Source organism: Lagopus leucura, unplaced genomic scaffold, assembly GCF_019238085.1.
Source record: "Lagopus leucura isolate 7727_CA_CO unplaced genomic scaffold, USGS_WTPT01 Super-Scaffold_100015, whole genome shotgun sequence".
Classification (NCBI taxonomy): domain Eukaryota; kingdom Metazoa; phylum Chordata; class Aves; order Galliformes; family Phasianidae; genus Lagopus; species Lagopus leucura.
Genome location: NW_024962269.1, coordinates 4074067 through 4095698, shown reverse-complemented (window position 1 = coordinate 4095698; position 21632 = coordinate 4074067). Strand labels below are relative to the sequence as shown.

General features: G+C 38.5%; 1 protein-coding gene across 1 annotated transcript in view; it reads right to left on the bottom strand.

Moving 5' to 3' along the window:
• Positions 1-21632, bottom strand: part of MYO1E (myosin IE) — an 85929-nt gene that overhangs the window by 35101 nt on the left and 29196 nt on the right. Inside the window, exons 2-9 of the mRNA XM_042875589.1 lie at positions 19404-19547; positions 16641-16730; positions 15650-15744; positions 7560-7647; positions 5023-5112; positions 3985-4116; positions 2748-2882; positions 1577-1709 (exon numbers count right to left, since the gene is read on the bottom strand). Coding sequence (XP_042731523.1) covers positions 1577-1709; positions 2748-2882; positions 3985-4116; positions 5023-5112; positions 7560-7647; positions 15650-15744; positions 16641-16730; positions 19404-19547 — 907 coding nt within the window. The remainder of the gene's footprint in view (positions 1-1576; positions 1710-2747; positions 2883-3984; positions 4117-5022; positions 5113-7559; positions 7648-15649; positions 15745-16640; positions 16731-19403; positions 19548-21632) is intronic.

Here is a 21632-nt window from a genome sequence, read left to right as displayed (position 1 = left end):
CCCTGCTCATGTGAGGAGGACACAAAACAATCATTAATGCAGCAGCCACTTGAGCTTTACAAATCCGTAACAGAACAGCACGATGATTCTTTAAACCCCTTACTATTTTAATCCAAAACTGTTTTTTTAATTGTAAATAACTGCCAGCTTTATGAACCTGATTTCTTACAATCAGCAAGGTGATTAAATTTACCCTTAGGGGAGCAGGAACCAGGGGACTAATCAAAACTGAGTTGCTAGCAACAGCTCTGGTAACTCACTGAGAACATGACATGGCTAGCCATCACATATTGTGAAAAGGAAGAAACTGCAGGGTATTGTAGACCAAATAGGCTCACACATACTGGAAAGATGCTGGAATGAATTATTTAGCCAATATTAACTGTCAGAATTTATGAAGATGGTATAATGATAAGAACCACCACGCAGAGCTCTGAAACTTTTCCTTCACAGTGATAATAATTCACTGGAAAGGAGGAATAACTGAACATGACCTGATAGACTTCACACTCCTAACATGCCTGATTTTTTTCCATTTTTAGGTCTAGAAATTACTTTAAAGTGGGATATGCAGGTAATTGAAGAAACAATCCTCAAAGAGTAATGAATGGTGTTCTGTGAAATAGCTTAATGCACTGTCTTCAAAGAAGTTGTAAAAGATGAGGATTGCTTCATCAGTTTTCAGGAAGTGTAAAATATATCTCCCAGTACAAACAAAGTGTAAAGAGGGACAGTTTCAAATTGTTTTCAATATGCAAAGAGAGTACGTAGTATTTAGCATGATTTGTAAGGAAGACAAATAATGAGAGATTATTGTTAATCAAGCACTATAACAGACAGAAATCACTGTCAGTTTTAAAAAAGTATTTGTTTAAATGTTGAGAATAGTCTCTGTACAGTTGAGTCTGACTCAGAGTAAGAGATCTGGCTTCCTGAAGAACATCTTTTGCATCAGTTTCTATGCAACTGGCTATATAATAACTCCATCGAGCAAAACTGTTGAATTTTGATTATTTCAGTCTGAAATAAATGCTTCCCTTCGTATTTCTCTATTAATATTCTCCCAAATGAAGAAATTTTTAGTAATTTTTATTTCTCAATTTGTTAAAATAACTAGCAGGAGAGCAATAACACAGTTGAGTGGGGAGCTGACTGCACAGGATACTTCATTCATATTTAATTTTCCTAAAAATAGAGTAACAGATGCAGCTTTCCTAAACACAAACCACTACGGATCATACTGAAATAAGAGAACAAATAGGTATCTATAAGCTACTGCAGATTTTTGCTTATTCACTGTGGGCTCAAACAACATGTAAGAAACAGTTTCTTTTTTCATGCTCGACAGCTGGAAAAGGATTTCTTAAATTCAAAACTGCACTCCTATTAAAGCCTACAGTGCTGTACTAGACAAAGAGGGCCTTGGTACCATTGCTGGTTTTGGAAAAATCTGAATTAGCAGCCTTACACTTAAAGAAATGATGCACTATGTTTGGATAAGTAGCTCAAGATGGAAGTTCAGCTCATGCCACCTGGGTTTCAGCCCATTCTTGTCAGAATTTCCAGAGGTACTTACACTCCTCACTCTCCACTGCTGCATAGTTGCCAACTTCTTTGAAGCTAATGTTTCCCAAGTGCAATATTCCAGCCACGATCTGTAGCACCAACGTCTGTTCCTCTGCAAAGATCCCAATCACACTCATTGCATGCTAGGAAGAAAAGAATTTTTAAGCAAAGAATCTTTTCAATGACTCTCTCCATTAAAGTCATTTCAAATTTTTTACCTTAAAAATTCAAGTTTTTCAAATGAATTCAAACACTTAAGGCAAAGAAATTTCATTATCGCCAGAAATTTCAAGGTGATAGAAAACCTGATATCCTACTTGAGCATTTCTGTTCTTCCTTTTTAACCATTAACTACAGAAGCATTTACATACACCACTTAAAGACGAGTTAGCTACATAAATTCTTGAAGAATTAAACTTGCAGAACAACAAGCACCTGCCCTTAAGCTTCACACTGAAATCAATTTCACTGCAAAATGCGAAACAAAGAACAGTTTTGTTCCCTCTATACAGACAGTTTATCTGCTGAGATGAACAACTGTGAAACTCAAAAGCAGCACAATCTGTCTGGTTCAGGCTATTTCAGCCACTGACTAGAAAATGACTGACTGCCTCATTGGGCTCTGAGTACATGACAACATACAGGATGTCTTCTCAACATAACTTTTCCCAAAATACCAAAGTAGCTAGAATGTACAAGTAATTTTTTCTTTTTTTTTTTGGCTGAAATCTCTGACCCATGCCTTCTCAGTCCCTTTATGCAGCCTCCCAGCTGTGCTGTTTTTAACAGGAAGAAAAGATTAGGCGCTCTCAAGAATCAAGGTGAAACAGTCTTCTTCTACATGTTCCTTAATGGAAGTTCCTCACCATTTTCACATTCTCCATACTGTAGATTCCTAATAGAAGTTTGTCTGCATACAATCCAAGAATTTGCACCATTATGAAAAAGGACAAGCAGAAAACAAAATGTATTTCTATACAAAGATGGAATTGTAGCCATCTTCTCAGGATTCTTAGACTGTAACAAAGGTTCTCCACAGGGTAACATACAATCTCTGCAAGTAAACATAATTTATGTACATTGCCTGCACATGAATTTGTCATTCCCAAACCAATGTCTTTGCTACGAATGGACAGTGAGATGAACACCCACTGCTACACAAATTGGTGTCAAGAACTCACCAGTGTTTCTTGGAAATCAGATTTGTCATTGATGTCATCTACTTTGTAAGACCCAGAGAGACTGAGATAGTAATAATAATCCATACTGGTAATGCCAAGACTGCTTTTTTGTTCAGAAGAAGCCCCTTCAATTAACTAGAAAATAAAAATCTTCACGTTAGTCACTGGGAAAAAACTTTCAGCACAGATAAAGTGGGTCAGAAACTGGTGACTGAGCCTGAAATTACTGGAGAAGACAAGGATAGTGCTGTGCCAGGCTAGTAACCTTCTTATTCTTTCACTAGCTTGACCTGAAAGATCAGATGCTTATTTCCATTCTCATAAATGGTTTAGTAAACATCTAGTCTCTTTACCACAAAGATAAGGCAAAGCTGCTTTTTCAGTCTTCAACATTTTACCTAAATCCTCAAAAGCAACATATTTTCCATGCTTGCTGAAAGACAAGCACAGTTGCCCAGACGTACAGCAGTGATAGGAAGGAATGAACTAATCTCCAAACAGAATATTCAAAACCCTGTGGTTTTCTAATTCTCTGCATCAAAAAGCCTCTCTCAGCCACAGAAGAAATTCAGAAGGGAACTGCAAGTTGTTTATACACCTCAGAAGAGGAGAGTGCACAGCTTCTGGAGCAAGTCTAGCTCCAACTCAGCTTTCCATCTTCATAAAACACTTCAAATGTATGTGAAGCTGCATACAGTTGCTCACTTACACTGCACTGCATTTACTCTAGTTTTGTAGAGCTTGACTTCAGCTGATAAGAAACTCTCATGTCAAAGACAAGAAAAGGCCAGAAAAGCTTTTTGGAACATAAAAACCTGGGGATGTTTGGAGGATTCAAAAGCTGTTATCTTATACATCCCATAAAACGTAATTAAATCTCTATTTCAGAGCTGTCGTACAGAGTTCTAGAGCAGAAAGTATGATTGTATAGATAAGTTTATAGAGAGAATTGTTGGAAAGTTCTCATTTTCCATTACGTTCTATAGGATTTCCCCATAAGAGAGTTATCAGTGAATTTCCAAGCTGATCATTTGAAGTACATTCTTTAGATGAAATGCAGACAGGCCTATGTTAGATGGTGCCTTAACATGCTATGAAGTTTTCCAGTGATATCCACATTATCTTTTTAAATATGCTTTCAATAACCTCACTGTGTTGTGAATGACTTTTTAATTCAAAAGGAAAAACTGGCACAAGTTATTTTAAATAACTCATAAAAGAGCTGTAGACTTCTGACCTGGTAAAAAATGTGAAAACTCCTCTCTCCAGGATTCCTCATTACAACTCGAGATTTTTCCAGTAGGAAGTTGGAGATTTTCCCTCCATCTGGCTCTCCACCTGGGCTAAACTGGATTTCAAAATATTTCCCCTGCAATAAATAATTAAAGCTGTTGAATAATTAGTAAATATCAGATCATGTACTGCTTGTACTGCATCTCAAGGACCATTAGTATGATATTCATCTTTCTGAACACAGTGACTTAGCTGGCTCAAGAATTACGTAAGCTTAGATTCTTGAACTATCACATCTTCCTTCTTTCTTTGTTTATACAGTTAGACTAGAGACAATGTGCCACACGGTAATGCCAACGCAGAGAAGCAATGAGGGGCTTCTTCCCATTGCTGAGATCCTTGCTTAGCATAGAGGTAGCCATAATGACCACTTGTAATGGAAGTCAATTTAGCAGATTTATGACCAATGAAAAACAGTGTTGTGCTTGAAAGCAACGTAAAGCAATTATTTTTACCTTTCCGTGATGCATTTATCATGTTAACATTCACACTGGCTTAGGAACAAGTATCAAATTTGTAAAGCTTATGTGTAACTTTTCTGCAGTGTAACCTATAGCAAGCTAGCTACTGAACACTTGCTCTCAATATTAACTTGAGTATCTTATGAGGACAGACAAAAGATTGTTGCTACCTATTTTCTGTATGTAAAAAAAAAAGGTATTTCCCATTAAAGAATTCTAAGAATGGTTTCATTTGTTAAAAAACATGCTTTTAAATTATATCGTTGCATGTGTTTTACTGACCTGGATGTTTTGTTACTGTTATTTGCTTACAGACTGAACATTTCATAATTTTTGACCAGCAAGAGTAACAACCAATACAGAATGAATAGAGGCCTATCAACACATACCGTATATTTTAAAACACATTGTATTTTATATACATGTCCTTAATTTGTAGTCAATCTATATTATACTCCTGAATAATGTGTCTGTAACAGCATAGAAGTTAGAAAAATAATTTCTAATGGAGACAGACTTACAAATCTGCTCGAGTTGTTGTTCCGCACAGTTTTTGCATTCCCAAAGGCCTCCAGTAAAGGGTTGGACTGCAGAATTATATCTTTCACATGCTAAAATATTAGGAAACAAAATAAAAAGAGATTTAAAAAACACTTTTTTTTTTAGATTTTTTTTTTTTTAAGTTCATAGGAATTTTCCAGAAAACCACGACAATCTAAAATATTTATAAAAAAGCACGTAGGTGCAAGTGTGGAAAAGATCCTTTTGGATGGATAAGGTACAGAACCTTTTATCAGAGTTTTTATGTCCCTCTGTTTTGAAGAAAATTTAACAAAATGCCTGAGGCTGCAAACAACTGGTCCTTCCATTCACTGTTGGGCAAAGCAACACAGCCAGTAAATTGATGTGGTTTTCTTTCTTGTTTTTAAATAACTTCCTTCCTCCACACAAACACTTAAATCTTTTGCAGGGTCTGAAACTACAACCGATGGAATTCTGAGCAGCAAGAAATTCAGGATTCTGCAAGTGCTTGAGCCGACTGTGTGGGGGCCAGTGGTATTGCTACCTCACATTCAGAGACAGCCACAAGCAGCCTATTACTATCACTTTTGTATTTGATCCTAGAAGTTGGAAATAGAAATTGATCTAGCTATTAGCTTCAGAAGAAACCTAATGTATGCTTGGCTGTGTAAAGATGACTACATTTTACTTCAAAAGAAATTGCTCAAGGCAACTGGCTTTACAGTTCGTGGTCTTCCTCTACAGACAGACACCAGTAGCATACCTATTAAGAACAAGAACTATTTATTGTTTTAAGTAGCTTTCACAGATACTAGCTAACCTCATAAAAAAAAGATGATATTTACATTGTTGGCTCTCAAATGTATGCATACAAATCAGATTTAATAGAATTAATAAAAACACGAAAAGCCAGCTCAGTTTTCAATAAAGTATCAAGCCAGAAGGAAAAAAAAAACAAAACATCTCCTAACAGGAGATTGCTGTTCTCAACCTTCAGAACAGAACAGTAATTAAAGTATCTTTCTTACACTAACTTCAAAAAAAAAAAAAAAAAAAAAAAAATCAAACTTGTAGACATAATTCTTTTAACAGAGATCAGAGATCATTCCAGGTCTGTGGATTTACCCCATAAGGGCTCTCATCACACAGGTGATCTTCAGGTATGCAGTTCATTATGCTCTTCAGCTGTTTCGGCAGTTGAGGACAGGCACATATTTACAGCTGCTCACAAGCTTCTCTAGTAGAGTGCCTACTGGCTGCCACTGCCTGCCATGGCAGACCTTTGCCATTCTGCCTCTAAACTCAAGTTTCAGACTGTGCTCACAGAATGGCCCAGGTTGTAAGGGACCTCAAGGATAATGAATCTCCTGCCACGTGCAGGGCCACCAACCTCCACACTCAACGCTAGACCAGGCTGCCCAGGGCTCCATCCAACCTGGCCTTGAACACCTCCAGGAACGGGGCATCCACAGCCTCTCTGGGCAGCCTGTTCCAGCACCTCACCACTCTCTCTGTAAAGAATTTCCCCCTGACATCCAACCTAAATCTCCCCTCCCTCAAATTAAAACCATTTCCCCTTGTCCTGCAGTTGTCAACCCTTTCAAAGAGTTGACTCCTCTCCTGTTTGCAGGCTCCCTTTAGGTACTGGAAGGCTGCAATGAGGTTACCCCGCAGCCTTCTTTTCTCCAGGCTGAACAAGCCCAGCTCCCTCAGCCTGTCCTCACAGGGGAGCTGCTCCAGTCCCCTGATCATCTTTGTGGCTCTCCTCTGGACCCTCTCCAACAGCTCCCTGTCTTTCTTGTAGTGGGGTCTACAGACCTGGACGCAGTACTCCAGATGGGGCCTCACAAGAGCAGAGTAGAGGGGGACAATCACCTCCCTGTCCCTTCTGGCCACCGCTCTTCTGATGGAGCCCAGGATACCATTTGCCTTCCGAGCTGCAAGGGCACACTGCTGGCTCATGTTAAACTTTTCATCCATCAAGACCCCCAGGTCCTTCTCCACAGGGCTGCTCTCAAGCACCACTCCTTCCAGTCTATATGGATGCCTGGGATTCCTCCGGCCCAAGTGCAAAACTCTACACTTCGCCGTGTTGAACCTCATCAGGTTCACCCGGGCCCACCTTTCCAGCCTGTTGAGGTCCCTCTGCATGGCATCCCTTCCTTCCTCTGTGTCAACCGCAGCACTCAGCTTGATGTTGTCAGCAAACATGCTGAGGGTGCACTCGATTCCACCATTGATGCCATTGATAACGATGTTAAAGAGCACCAGTCCCAAGACAGACCCCTGTTACCGCTTGTTACCAGTCTCCACCTGGACACAGAGTCATTGATGACCACCCTCTGTCTGCGGCCTTTTAACCAATTCCTTATCCATCAAGTGGTCCACCCACCAAATCCACATTCCTCCAATTTGGAAATAAGAATGTGGTGGGGGACCATGTCAAAGGCCTTGCTCAAGTCCACATAAATTACATCAGTAGTCCACATAAATGACATTGGTGCTTATATTTTAGTATTATGCTGTGTCAACTCACCTGTACTTTAGGGCCACCTCCTGAAATTTTGGAGATGTAACTCATGATATACTTAGCAGCCACAGTCTTCCCAGCACCACTTTCCCCACTGTGAGAAAGTGAGACACAAAATATACCTGTTAGTTTTTAAATAACTAACAATTGAGTTAATCAGGGTATATCTTGTACAACCTTGCTGTTAGTAACAATACTATAATAATGAATAAGAAGTAATTCAAGTTTTACATTGGGTAAGTTGATAACAGACTGTCATACAATATTGCAGTACAGATTTGTTTATGAATAAATAATTCTGAATAAATCATCCTGCATGGATCCCAGAATATCTGTGGGAATTCAAAGTCAGCAATAATGTAAATTGAGAAATAAATACGCTCAAAATATATCAATTCCCAATTAAATTAAGTGGGATTTCAGATCTTAACATACAAACTCATTTGAAACTCCAAGCCTTGAATGCCATGCCAGATGCCTACTTCAGTTCTTTTTTTTTTTTTTGGCAATCCTGAATGAAATAATGAGACGTTATTAATCACATCCTGAATGACGGAAGAACCACCTTCCTGTTCCTATACCTCTTGACACAGGGTACAAGAAGTTTTAATACTCCATACTAGCTTTCACAATTCCTTCCTTCCGTTACAATATTTCACTTCAATTGTGAATACAGTTTAGAACATCAGTAGTTTCATTTTCTCAGAATTAGTAAGAGCTTCTCAAGATGAAAAGATGACTGGCATACCAGGCAATGCAACCTCAATGCTTTATTTCATACCTTACAGCTAACCTGTATTTGAGGAGAATTCCTGCAGGCTTACGTAAGTGTTGGTTTAGTGTCATTAAGAAAAAATATTTCAGATATCTTTGTGTGAAAATCTGTGCTGTCCTTATGTTCCTGAATAATTTCTGTGAATGTTGGCTCTTCTATCTTATGCCTACTTGTTCCTGGATATGGATCAAGCACGCATCTTTTCCTGTACAAATTTTAGCTACGTTTGCCAGAGAAACATCAGCATGTCCTGCACAGGAAAAGGACTTGCTGAGAATGTCAACACACAGCTCCTTATCAACATGACTAATGGAGACATTTCCAAAGGTTTTAATTCTGAAGAAGCTCCCCACGCTGTCAAGCTTCAAGTATCATTTTACATCTTTAAAGTTTCCAAACAGTACAGAAATACTGAAATGATTTTGTCAGAAATGTTTCGATGCATCTTTTCCTGCCTGCAGCTTCACAGATCAAAAAAGTGAAAAAATACTTCTTGATTATCTCAACTGTATCAACTTTTATTATTCAGTCATCTCTTCCTAACAATCGAAGACAAGAAAGCCTGTATAATTCATATCTATGACATTCTGAGGCACAGACTGAGTTTTCTAAATGGCAAATCATTGTTAAAAACAGCTACAGTTTGATTAGTAGAAAAATAATAACTTCTTCAAACCAAAATTTACTCACAGTAAATTTGCTCATCCTGTAGAACAAGACAGACAAGCCCATCTAACCGAAAACGTATTCTTAAATTGATACATGCATTCTCTGCTGGATGTTAAAAAGGATCTGGAGCCAAATACTCAATGAATGTGAGTAGATATTATTTATCAAGAGGTAAAAATATAGCACATTTCATTAAGATTTTCTCATTATCCTTCTCCTCTTTGCTCAAATTAAGCATGGTTTACATTCATGATTCTGTAGTGTTTGTCTTGGAAAATTATATGGAGGCACATAGTTCCATTTTATTGTTAGTCTCTATTTCAATGTAAGTTCTCCTTCACAGTAAATGAATTTGCCTAAAAGACTGTTTTTTTTCAGTTTGATTCACACATATGCATCCATACACTTACATTTTCAGTATTAAAAGTTTATTCGTCAGAGACCAGTAAATAGCTCCAACTAAATTACTGCTGAACAGGATGATACATTATTTATGAACTCAAGTAATTTTAGCTGATGTCTTCTGCCACCACTAAGATCAGGTACTCAGCTCTTACAGGGAAATGATTCTCATACTTTGTGAAGCTTTTTCACATGCACCTTACTGCTCTGCTGCTATTACGATGATTCAAGAATATTTTTTTAGCTAGAAGTAGAGAGATTTTTAAAGGCAGAAAAAAATGACAATAATGGCTGACAGTAAGAAGCAGATTAAGCTGCAACTTTCTTGGAGATTTTTCGAACACCATATGCTCTCAATCACTAACAAAAAAAGAATGCTTTGAAAGACACATTGTTTTTCTAGAACTATTTGCAATGTCAGAAAAGCAAAGTTTTGTTCAGTGAAGTTAATTAATAATTAGCTGCAATGAGAATAAGACTATGAGCAGCAGGAAATTTTTAGCTCCTCCTTTCTTTCCTTCCTCCCCTTCCAGAGGAATTATGAGGGCAGCTCTGAAAGTACTGCGTCCAGTTCTGGGCTCCCCAGTACAAAAAAGACAGGGATCTCTTGGAAAGAGTCCAGCGGAGGGCCACAAAGATGGTGAAGGGCCTGGAGCATCTCTCCTATGAGGAAAGGCTGAGTGAGCTGGGTCTGTTCAGCCTTGAGAAGAAAAGACTGAGAGGGGACCTGATCCAGGTGTATAAGTATCTAAGGTGTGGGGGGCAGAATGGCGAGGCCAGACTGTTTTCAGTGGTGAATGGAAACAGGACAAGGGGAAACGGCTGGAAACTGCAGCATAGGAAGTTCCGCACAAACATGCGCAAGAACTTCTTTACAGTGAGGTGACGGAGCACTGGAACAGGCTGCCCAGGGAGGTGGTGGAGTCTCCTTCTCTGGAGATGTTCAAGACCTGCCTGGACGCCGACCTGTGCGACCTGCTGTAGGGAACCTGCTTTGGCAGGGGGTTGGACACGATGATCTCTGGAGATCCCTTCCAACCCCTGCAATTCTGTGATTCTGTAATGCCTCCTATTCTATTTTATTGGCCAACAGCATCAGTGTTGGATGTTGGTGGTAAGGCAGCAGAGGTTGAACCTTCCCACCAATATTCCATTCCATTCCATGTTGTTGCTGTGTGACAGATGCAGCAGAGGGGCAGTCTGACAAAATGGTGTCTTACACGGAAGTGCATGAAGCAATGGGGTGGAATTGAATTTTTTCATGCAGAAAAAATGGCACCTACTGACATTCATCAATGCTTGCTGAACATTTATGGTGACTGAACTGTAGATGTGAGCACAGCAAGGTGGTGGGCAGCAAGTTTCAGCAGCAGCAACAGTGACAGTGGGGAACCTCTGCTGGTACAGATTTTTGTAAGCGTGGCACACAGGCTCTTGTTCATCACTAGTGACATGCATAGCTAATGGCATTGAGAAAGAGTGCTTCATACCTAAGAACTTGCTCTATCAATAATGATATCATACTCTTCATATCTGCTGTATTTTCCATGGAAATAAATAGGAGACATTACTTCCAGAGCAACCTACATATAATCCTTTGATTAGAGTATACAAGCAAGATCCAATACAGAGCCTCATTCTTCTCTCTAAAACTAACCTGCTGAGTGACATATAATGTAATCTCCCTGGCTGCAGAACAATAGAAGACAATATAATAGTTACCTACATAATCAGCACAAGGTGAACATTTTAATAATAAATATATATAAAGAACGCTGCGTGTAAAGTATTCTGTCTTGTCTGAATAAGCTTTTTAGATTGTTTACATACAAAATCCCCTTTCTCCAATTATGTTCAGAGACCTCAGTAACATAATTTCAGAGACATAATTTCCCTTCTGCAACTGAAAGCTGTTAACTAATTTTTCTTACTACATTAGACTTACATTTCTACCACTCCCTCATTAAAATCCAGCCATATTTCCAGTTAGTTTACCTATAGGAGTTTTACAACTGTCATTTGAGTTTTATGGAAAGCCAAGATATAGAAGTTAACTAAAAATCTCAATTAAATTTCAATCTTTATAGGCTTAAGATATATACTAGTTGTTTGCTAAGAAGTCAGGCTTATAAGTGATCTTCCATTAATGTACCTCCCTAACATTTAAGATGCTGTATTGTCTTTTCAGGCACACCGTTGTCACATATGGTTTCACTGCATCCGAACATTACCACACAGAGTTAAAATGTAAACTAAAATTACAAACAAGGAGGTCTGGGAAACTGCTTTAAGGCAACTGCAGCATCTCCTGGCAGAAGTCACAAAAAGCAAAGTCTTCAAATTTAAAGGAAGGCAACACCTTAAGAACAATCTGGAGAAACATTCATAGCGACACAATTGAAAAATAATAATCATAACCACCATGCTTTTAATTAAAAGAAAATGGTAGTCTAGAAGGAATTAAAAATCTTAAAAGAAAACCCTTGGTAACTACAATCTTGAGGGACAAGTCATTGCTGATGCTTGCAAGTGCTGCCACTCCCAGTGAGGAAGAAATAAAAACAGCCTGATGCAGCAGACACAAGTTTATGAGCTTGGTTCAGTAGAGTTCCCAATGAAGTATTATGCTCAGTACCATGAAGTCAATAAGAAATCAAACTCCAGCAAAGCTGCTTTGCTCAGATGAATAAACTCCCTTGTTAATTCTGCCTGATGCATACAAACGAGGGAAGAAAGCCACAAGTAGTGCTCCCTCCTCCCACAGAAGCACACATTCTGCACCTGCACACAGCCCAGCCACAAGCCAGCCCAGGAATAACATCACTGCATACACTGCTAATACCCATTCAGAACAGCTCACGGCTCCTCAGCAATAATTAGATATGTACATATAATTTTCTCAGCTTATTTTTTTTATTTTCTTAGCATATATGCAATTATTCCACTAATGAAATAATCTTCTCTGGCTCTGGAAAAGTTGGCTGGTGAGATTTTGATTTTCAAAGTGAGTGTTACTGCATTAATAAATAAATCTACAAACAAACAAATATATACCAGTGTTACAATCTATTCAGTCTTTCAGAGAACTGTATTTTCTTTCAGATCTACTTTCCTCGTTAATTCCCTAACTTTCTGAAGAACTTTTTCCATCAATGTTTAAATGCATCACCTACAATCCAGGAACTAAACATCCTGGCCAAAGGTTGCGTGGCCCCACCTCTGACAAAGGTTCCTGACTACAGCATAACACCTCTGGAGCCTTCCTTCACCTGCCTGGAAATCTGCTCCCCACAATTTGAACACACATCCCTTCCCAGGGCTGGAAGTAGAAGCCGCAGGTGCACAATCACATGCAGTGGGAAGACGGGTGTGCAGCAACCCCCTTCCCCACCATTCCTTTGTCTCTAAATGCACCATGAGACCAGATGTGACTGAACTAGCCCAGGCTACGCAGGATTTCTCCCTTTCCCTCTCTGCAAAGCTCTCTTTAAAAAAACAAATAAAATTGACTGACAATACGAAGAGAGAAAAGAAGGAAAAATTGGGTTTGTTTCTGTACTAGCTTGCTCTGTTTCTTCTGTTCCAACACAAATTTTCAGTGAAGCAATTCCAAACTTAGGCTAGCTGTGAAGAAGATAAGCAAACCAGCACCTCTTAATAGCCACACTGTCATCATCACTCCTCTCCCAAATGCCAAAGTTTTATGGAAAAAAATTATGGTTCACTGAAATGCAAGGTCCATTTGAAGCTGCTCACATTCAGCAGACTTCTGTGGAACTGAAAACAAACAGAGCTGTATCTCAATTTTCTGACAATCAGCAGCTTAGGGGCTGTAATGCTACAGTCCTTGGCAGCTATTAACAGAGTGGTAGAAGAGCAGCTCAAACATCCATTTCACACCAGAGCTGCAGGATCTCAGGAATCTCCGGTCAGCCATCAATTTCAGTGCTTTCTGCTCTATGAAATTAAGTAAAATGTAAGGAAACAAAATGGTGAATTTAATGATACTTCAGTTTTAAGCCATATCTAGTCATTAGAAATTGTGACGTCATTCTAATCACAAAATATGAGATGTATCTAAATGTGGGCAAAGTATTAAAATATCAAATGAAACAGAATTAATTTTAAGAACAGCTAAGTCACCTGATTTCAGAGAAATAACTTCATGGCGTCCTAGAAAAATGAATACTATCATGAAAACTATCCGAAAGTACTGCAGTTTTTCCAGTTTGCAATAAGACAAATCATACAACAAATAAACACTGGAAAGGAAGAGGAACTCTTTGAAATGTCCCTGGCAAACATTTTCTGGTTTTGTAGTATATTTTAATTAATTCCAGCAGAATTTGCATCTTTTGTGCACAGACTGAGAAAGAATTCACTCTGCACATATGCAGTGCAGGAGCTCCTAAAACACATAATCCATCACTTAAACCCAAGAATTCTCCTAAGAATTTTAACCTGTAAATTCAAAAAAGCCTGCATCTCAGCTCTCTGAAAATGCAATTCCACTGCATTAAAAACCTTTGAGGCAGTAGCAACGTATCAAGAATTGTGCTTTATATTAACCACCCACAACACTTCAAGAATTTTCACTATAAATTCAGCTTCATAAGAAACACTCCAGGCTCTGGAATGTGATTTTGTTCAAAAAATCAAAATAAATCTCAATTTTACCCATGCCTAACAGATCTGAATTTGACCAAATGGGACTGGTAACTTCACATGGCAACAGGCATCAATTTTCCAAACCAGATGGCAGCTCAAGGAACAATTCAGAAGTATGAGAAACAAGAATAAGAGAAAATGAATTTGGGATTTTTGAGACACAAGACTATGCTATAGATAGCTGCCCATAATAGGAAGGCCAATACAGTACAGCTCAGCTTTTAGCAAACCATTAATGTTCGGCTGACCTTCCTATGTGCAAAACCAACAATTTCCACATACATACATACATACATTTCTGCTAATGTTGAGGGCGACAACTGTCTGCTTTTCCACTGTATGCCATCACCAAGTAAAGCACGGCCTGGATGAACCCCAGGCACTGATCACGTGAAATAAGACAATGAATCTAACTTACAAACAAATATTCCTCAACAAGGATCCAAAGCAGCTCATCAGTGAGAGCTGCAACCTCTTTTCTTAAATTCAATAGCAGTTAAATTCATAGTGATGCCTGAGTGCTCCAAAGAAAAACAACTGAAAGCTCAGAAAGACTGTTATTAATGGAATATTGGCTGTTTAACTTCAAATAACTTTCTTCCTCTTACTTTTCTCTAGTTCTTGACTGATCCATTCCCACAGACCAGTGTTCTCCAAACTCCTTTGATCATGTAACCAACCAGCAAGACATTACTGAACACAGGCTCCCAATATATGCTTATAATTTGGTTGCTTATAGATTATGTACATGTACTACCAATGTTCTAATACTTTCATCCTAGACCCCCCCAGTGGATTGCACTGTAAACCTTACAGGGCACGCACTCCACTCTGAGCACCAGTGCCAAAGGCAAACTGCAATTCCAGGAGCACCACAGGGAATTTCCTAAGTGTTCTATGTAAGAAGGAAAGTCAAAGGATGGATAACAGGCCAGCTCAAATATCCTGTATTTCTGTATGCTTTCTTTTATCATAAACCATTTATAAGTTCACAGACAGGGCCAAAGAGTACCTTCTGCACCCAACATTCACTTTCACTGTTACTTAAGTAATGCCTATCATTAAACAAGTTCAGTAATTTTACAGTGGATTCTCTCAGCCTACTAATTCAGATGGAATAATAAGGAATAATTGTTAGTATCTGCCTCGTCCTTTTGCCTCTGACTGAAAGCAAGTTAAATTCTGAAATGAACAAAAGTTCATTTACTTTTAACTGGGAAAAAAAAAACCTAAAATGAACATGCTAATGCAGTCAATGTAGTCAATGTGAGTATCAGATTTAGCTAGCAGTGTCTGCGGCTGCTAGAGTTGTTCATTCTCACGTGGTCACTTGAGCTATTGCTATTAGGTGATGGGCACGAGGCTGGCTATGAGAGAGAGATTTGTTGTTAAGCTATCAGGATTCCACCGGAAAACAAAAGGGAGGGTCAGAACATAAACAACCAACATAGAAAACCCCAAAATATTCACTGGTCGTGAACTCAGAAGGTTCTTATTAGTATAATAAAAAATTAGCTTTTCCCTTTCTTGAAGTTACAACAGGAACAAGACAAAAATATTTTCTTACAGATCTTTTCCTTACCTAATAATGACACATTGATTTTCTCTGTCAATGATCATGTTTCTGTACATACTGTCTGCAAGAGCATAAATATGTGGTGGGTTTTCATATTGTGCCTAGAAAGGGAAATAGAACATACATTTTTCAACATAACATAACTTTAAACGATGCAGAAAGAGAAAAATAAATTTATTTCAATTGGAAGAACTATATTCCTGGAAAAAAAACAACTTTCAAATCCACTTACAGGAATTTTTGTTTGTTTAGTTAAAACAAACCAATGCCTGGTTTGTTACTGATCTTTTTCTCACCCATAATTCTCTTCTGAAGTATGTAAACACACCATTCTAATAATGGCCCCTAATTGAAATATATTACTTGTTCAAGACAAACTGATATAATTTAAGCCTATCCCATCAATGCTCGTGTGCTAACAATAAACTACCTAAGCCACTACAGCCTGATGCTGTAATGGGATCATCCTCATCCACAGCACCCGCCTAAACTGGATGGTTTCCCTGGTCTTCTACCCATGGACATGCCTAACTCAAACAGAGCAGAAAGCAGAATTTTAAGTCCATAATGTCCTTCAAGCGTTATTTTCAAAACCAGCATCTATTTTTGGCATCCCAATTTTCTTACTCTACTTGTCTGGTCTGTGACATCTCTACCCATATTCTTCAAATCCACCAATAGCCATTTTGGTTTCTGTGCCACAGTTTAAGCAAACAGTAGCTTAAAAAGTGTTTTTGCAGGAGGAGAGGCTTGTCAAGGGGAAAAATCTGGTATGGATTAGAGTTAATCAATGCAAGTATTTTCTTGAGAGCTAATTCTGTGTTTCAGGGAATTCAATTTGAGGACTCAGTATACGGTGAAGGGTATCAGCCACGTTCTTCCAGGTTAATACAATACCACCAAAACCCAGAAACAAATGCTTCCACGAGTTTAACCACATGGAATAATATTTACATCCCTGGCAATACTGTAGTACATTGCAAACTGCTTTACTTACGGCTCCCTGGTACATTTCAATTTCCTTTTCCCCGAAATACGGCATTTGCTTGAAAGGATTCACAGAGATTAACACAGAGCCAATATATGTCTGCATTCAAAAGCAGTTAAGGTAACCACAGTTTATATAGTAGTATCTTACCACCAGATACTGCAACAGCCTTTCCATATATTACACAACAGGATACAGCTTCAAACAATACAGAAAAAAGAAAGCTTAAAACAATTCTTAATAAAAATGAAATTAGAAGGCTTACACGAATATAAACATATCATTCAGTGGGATACTTTCATATTATCAAAATATTTATTTTAGGACAAGTTAAGCACAGGAACATGTATTACAGGCCCAAGTCCAACATTCCCTAAACAAAAATACAGAAAGGAAATGGTACATTTGAACTGCTTTGCTCCTTTGTAACTGAGAAGATCATATTGTTAGTATTGAAAAGATTGTTTTGACCTTCACAGAATGAGCTGTACTGACACATTCTGATCTCACAGAGATTGTGCTGAGCGTGCAGACAGATGGAAACCACCCGTACTGAGCTGAATTGGACAATTACTCAGCTGTGTGTACAAGGCAAGGAGCTAAGGGAGTTAGGTAATGCAGTGCTGTGGTGATATTTTATGAGTGTAACTGTTAACAGTTACATTGGAAGACACTTCCCTGGAAGACATATCCTGCAGGCTACCCTATAAAACATTTCAGTTTATTATTACTCCCAGAAATTTTTTTTGCAACATTCTGAATGTCAGTGTTTCACAGTTCCACATTCAGCTGTACATCCGCCTACACTTACAGCGTAGGTAATGAATTGTTATATACGCAACTGAAACAACTGGTACTACTTTACAGGCAGGACTGGTTCATTGAGTTGGAAGTTAGCAGTGTACCCATGTCAGTGAGTTCAAAACACTGTACTGTTGGTTTCACTGAACAAGCTGGAATTGCTCACAACTGAACTTACTTATCCAAGCTTTCCATACCTAAGTAGGAAAACTGAGAAATTTATGCTCCTGTGTTTGGCTGTGTAAGAACCATTATGCTGGTGCCCCAGACAGAATTGCATTAGTCAAAGAACTACTATAAATCAGTGAACGTAATCTCAGTATTATTAATTTGCAATGCTTTCTTCATACATTTTTAAATTTTATTCAAAGAGTGACAACATCTGGGCCTCCAAAATATCAAGCACTCGTTGTGCCCGTATAACCATCTGAAGTGACAGTTTTCTGTTGGTAACAATACCAGCATTTTCTGGGAAGAATCAGTAATCTCTGCGCAGAGTAGCACAGAGAAATGTTCATTCATGGGTGAGCATAAGAACAGTTGAAAGATTCAAGAGATAGTCTCCAGTTTAGAACAAAAAGCCTGCACAGAACTGCAAAAGGATTATTTTTCTCCGCACAAATGAATTATAATGCTTTTAAAAGAAGAGTCTGATAACCCATGTGACCACCAGGCCCCTTGGAAAGCACACAAGCTGCTTCAGTAAAAGGAAAAAATAAAACATCTCTATGTTAATCTGGTACTCTCACTTTTGTAAGAAAAAAAAGCATTGAGCACTGAAAACTTTGTGAATATTGTGCATGGAAGATGCAGGACTTCCCATTGACAGAAATGTTTCTTCTATTACCAGGAAGAGTGCTGTAGATTGCCCCAGTACAATCAGTCTGAGAAATTCTTTGCAACTCACACATGAACTTACAGAAAACTTGAACAGTTCGAGACGTAAACGTCAGCACAGCCATAGCATGACTTCTCCTCTACTGGTCCTTGCTAAAGCTCTTACTGTCTGAGTATTTGGAAATAGGAGAAGTTCTATTTTATTCCCATTCTGCTAAAAAGAAATTAAACTCTTCAAAATAACTGCTCTCCATACACTACTAGCTGGTACCAAAATCCAGTTAAAGCAGAAGAACAGTATCACCGCTGACTGCAGGTTACAAAATTGATTACTGTAGCTTGTGTTACATTGTAGAAGCTAAAAATCAAACAGTGCTTGTGTTTTACATCAAAGAAGTCTATTCATGTGAAATTTCCAAAAACAAAAACATTTTTGGTGCTGAAATTTGTTTTTCTTGCTGTTATATATTTGACTACTTAAATCTTTCACATTTTCATTAATCATAGTAAATAAAAAAAAAAATTATAGAACAAGCATCGTAGATTTACAGATGTTCACATGGTCACATGTTTTCATCAACCCATGATTCAGAACAAGTTGTAAACAGGGTTATGTAATAGGAGAAATGCTAATGTGAAAGCATTAGAATCTGGGAGGTAAAGAAGATAACACCATCTCAAAACACGTACGTAAGGCTTAAAACTATTAACTCTTGATCAAGCATCAGCAATGCTGGATTAGCTTGAGGGGTCAGAACGTATGGAGCTACAAAATTATCTTCAACGGTGACAAGAACTACCACATAAAAAAGAATTGTACAGCATCTTAATTTCAACCTTCAGGGAGGTTTAAGTTAGATATTAGGAGGAAATTCTTCACTCAGAGAGTGGTGAAGCACTGGAACAGGTTGCCCCAGGAGGCTGTGGATGCCCCATCCCCAGAGAGGCATTCAAGGCCAGGCTGGATGTGGCTCTGGGCAGCCTGGTTTGATGGCTGCCGACCCTGCACATAGCAGGGGGTTGAAACAAGATGAGCACTGTGGTCCTTTTCAACCCAGGGCTTCCTATGATGCTATGATATGACGCTATGATACACCCACAGAGCCCAACTAACAGCAATACTAGAAAGGATACAAAAATATAATCATCCATGTATCGCTTCTTTAGGTTCTCCACTATGGAATCTTCTGTGATTTTGGAAAGAAGGACCATATCGTCCACTCCGCTGTGCTTGACATTGTGGCTCTGCCAGTGATATCTGTAGTGCCCTTTGCTTCCCTGCAGGAAAACACAATAAGTATATAAAAAAAAAAAGGTTACAATATTTCTCATTAGCATGAAATATCTGAAAGCAACCAGTCTAATTCCAGTTTCCAAAATGTATTGCTCACACTGAATTCTATCCCTTGACCCAGCTATTGAAAAGCATACACAAATAATGTCACCTTACACATCTCTGAACTATTAATTAAAGCACTGCACTGCCCTCCAAAAATAGCAATAATTTCACAGGGTTTTGTGAATGTCTACACGTGGAAGTGCTCTCAGACGTCAGGCAATTCTAAAACATGCAGGGGAAAAAAAAGAATTTCCAACTGAGATCCTTAGAAGTTTAGGATGCAAAAATTAGACTCCTGCAATGCAACTATTAGTCGTGAGGATAATTAACCATCTGAACTGCATTAAATGGGGATACCCTGGATTCTCCAGTCTTCTAATCCAAAACTGGACATATGATGCTGCTACTCTCATAGGAGCTGTGAGACTGATGTCAAAGGCATTCAGTGGTGTTCTGCAGATGATGCTGCACAGCCTGACAGGCTGTGTGCCTGAACAGCCCCTTCTGAGCTGTTAGTCACTGTGCATAACTGACATCTGAATAGATAATCTCTCCCCACACTTAGAGACTACTATTTCAGGATGCTACTGAAAACTCGTGACATTTCAATTTGTACCAGTTGAAATCAAAATCTGTTTTTTTTCCAGCTGATTTGAACTGTAGTTACGTTTCTATGGATGCAACCACAAACACATTAAATCCAGTCTAGATTAAATGCTCTCTAATCCCAAAACTATTCCTCGAGTCTGACAGGTAATTCTCACGGCACTCCTGTATTTCTGCACTTTAAGTCTGAATTCTCAAATTAGTAATACTGAAATGAATACATTTTACACTAATAAATTGCCATGCATGCTGTCAAGAAAGAAGTGGTTAACAAAACAGTCATCTGGTATATTCCTCCTCTTTCTTAGCATCACAATTTCAAACAGTGAGATGCATTTTACAGGATCAAGTCATACTCATCAGAATACATGCAACTTATTATAACGTATTTTGCAGAATAACATAATGCATAATTACAGATGGTAAATAAGACCAGCTGGATTTGATCTCAAATTAACCTGCGCTAAAAACAGACTCATTTGCCCACTGCAGACAGCACAGGAGACTTCTAGGCTTTACCCCTGTTTTTATTAAGTCTTTAACTACTGCTATCCATCACCACTAACAACACTGAAGAGTATTTGTAATCGATAATGAAAAGAATACTTTTAAAAACAGGATAGCAGGGGAAAATACACCTGAAAGCACACAATCTCATCAGTCCTCTTAAACATCAAATAACCTTACATGAGCTTAAATAAAATAACAATCTTAAAACCATTTCAGTTCACGTAAGACATGTCCATTTCATATTTGCATAATGGAAGCAATGATCTGGAAACACTGAGTAAATGAAGGAACCAATTAATTTTTGGAAATTGCTGTAAAACATATGACTGAAACCTCAGCTGGATGTCAGGTTATCTGAGTAAAGGGAAGTCCAGCAGGAAGACATAATTTCCTCCAGTGCACTCATCAGCTATTTGTGATATTGTGCTTGAAAAAAGAGACAGGCAGCATGGATTAAAAAAAGGTATAGTATAAAAATAAACACAGAGAATGACAGATTTCATAAAGCTATGCAGAGCGTGGTTTAGTATTGGAAAATGGAGTAAACTACAGAAAACTTGTAAGAAAGGAGACTGTAGGAAACAATCAAGCTGCCCATTAGAAGCATGATATCAGAGACAGCAAGGTCAGTGAGAAAAGGACAGAGCTCACAAAGCCATGGGATGTATGGAAAATGTGCACGCAGTTTGTGTAACAGCAAGCTTTATGGAAGTCAGTGACTGCTGCTGACTGCAAGTTACACATTACCGGGCCAGAAGGTTCTTTCCAAAAGTAATGCAACAATGAAAGCAAGAGGGGCAGTGCCAGAAGACTCAGCTTACCTTGAGAGCTGCTCACCCCTGTGCTTACCCACTGATTTAACGAACAGCTGCCAGCAAATCCAAGTACCACAGTATCAGACAGTCAAA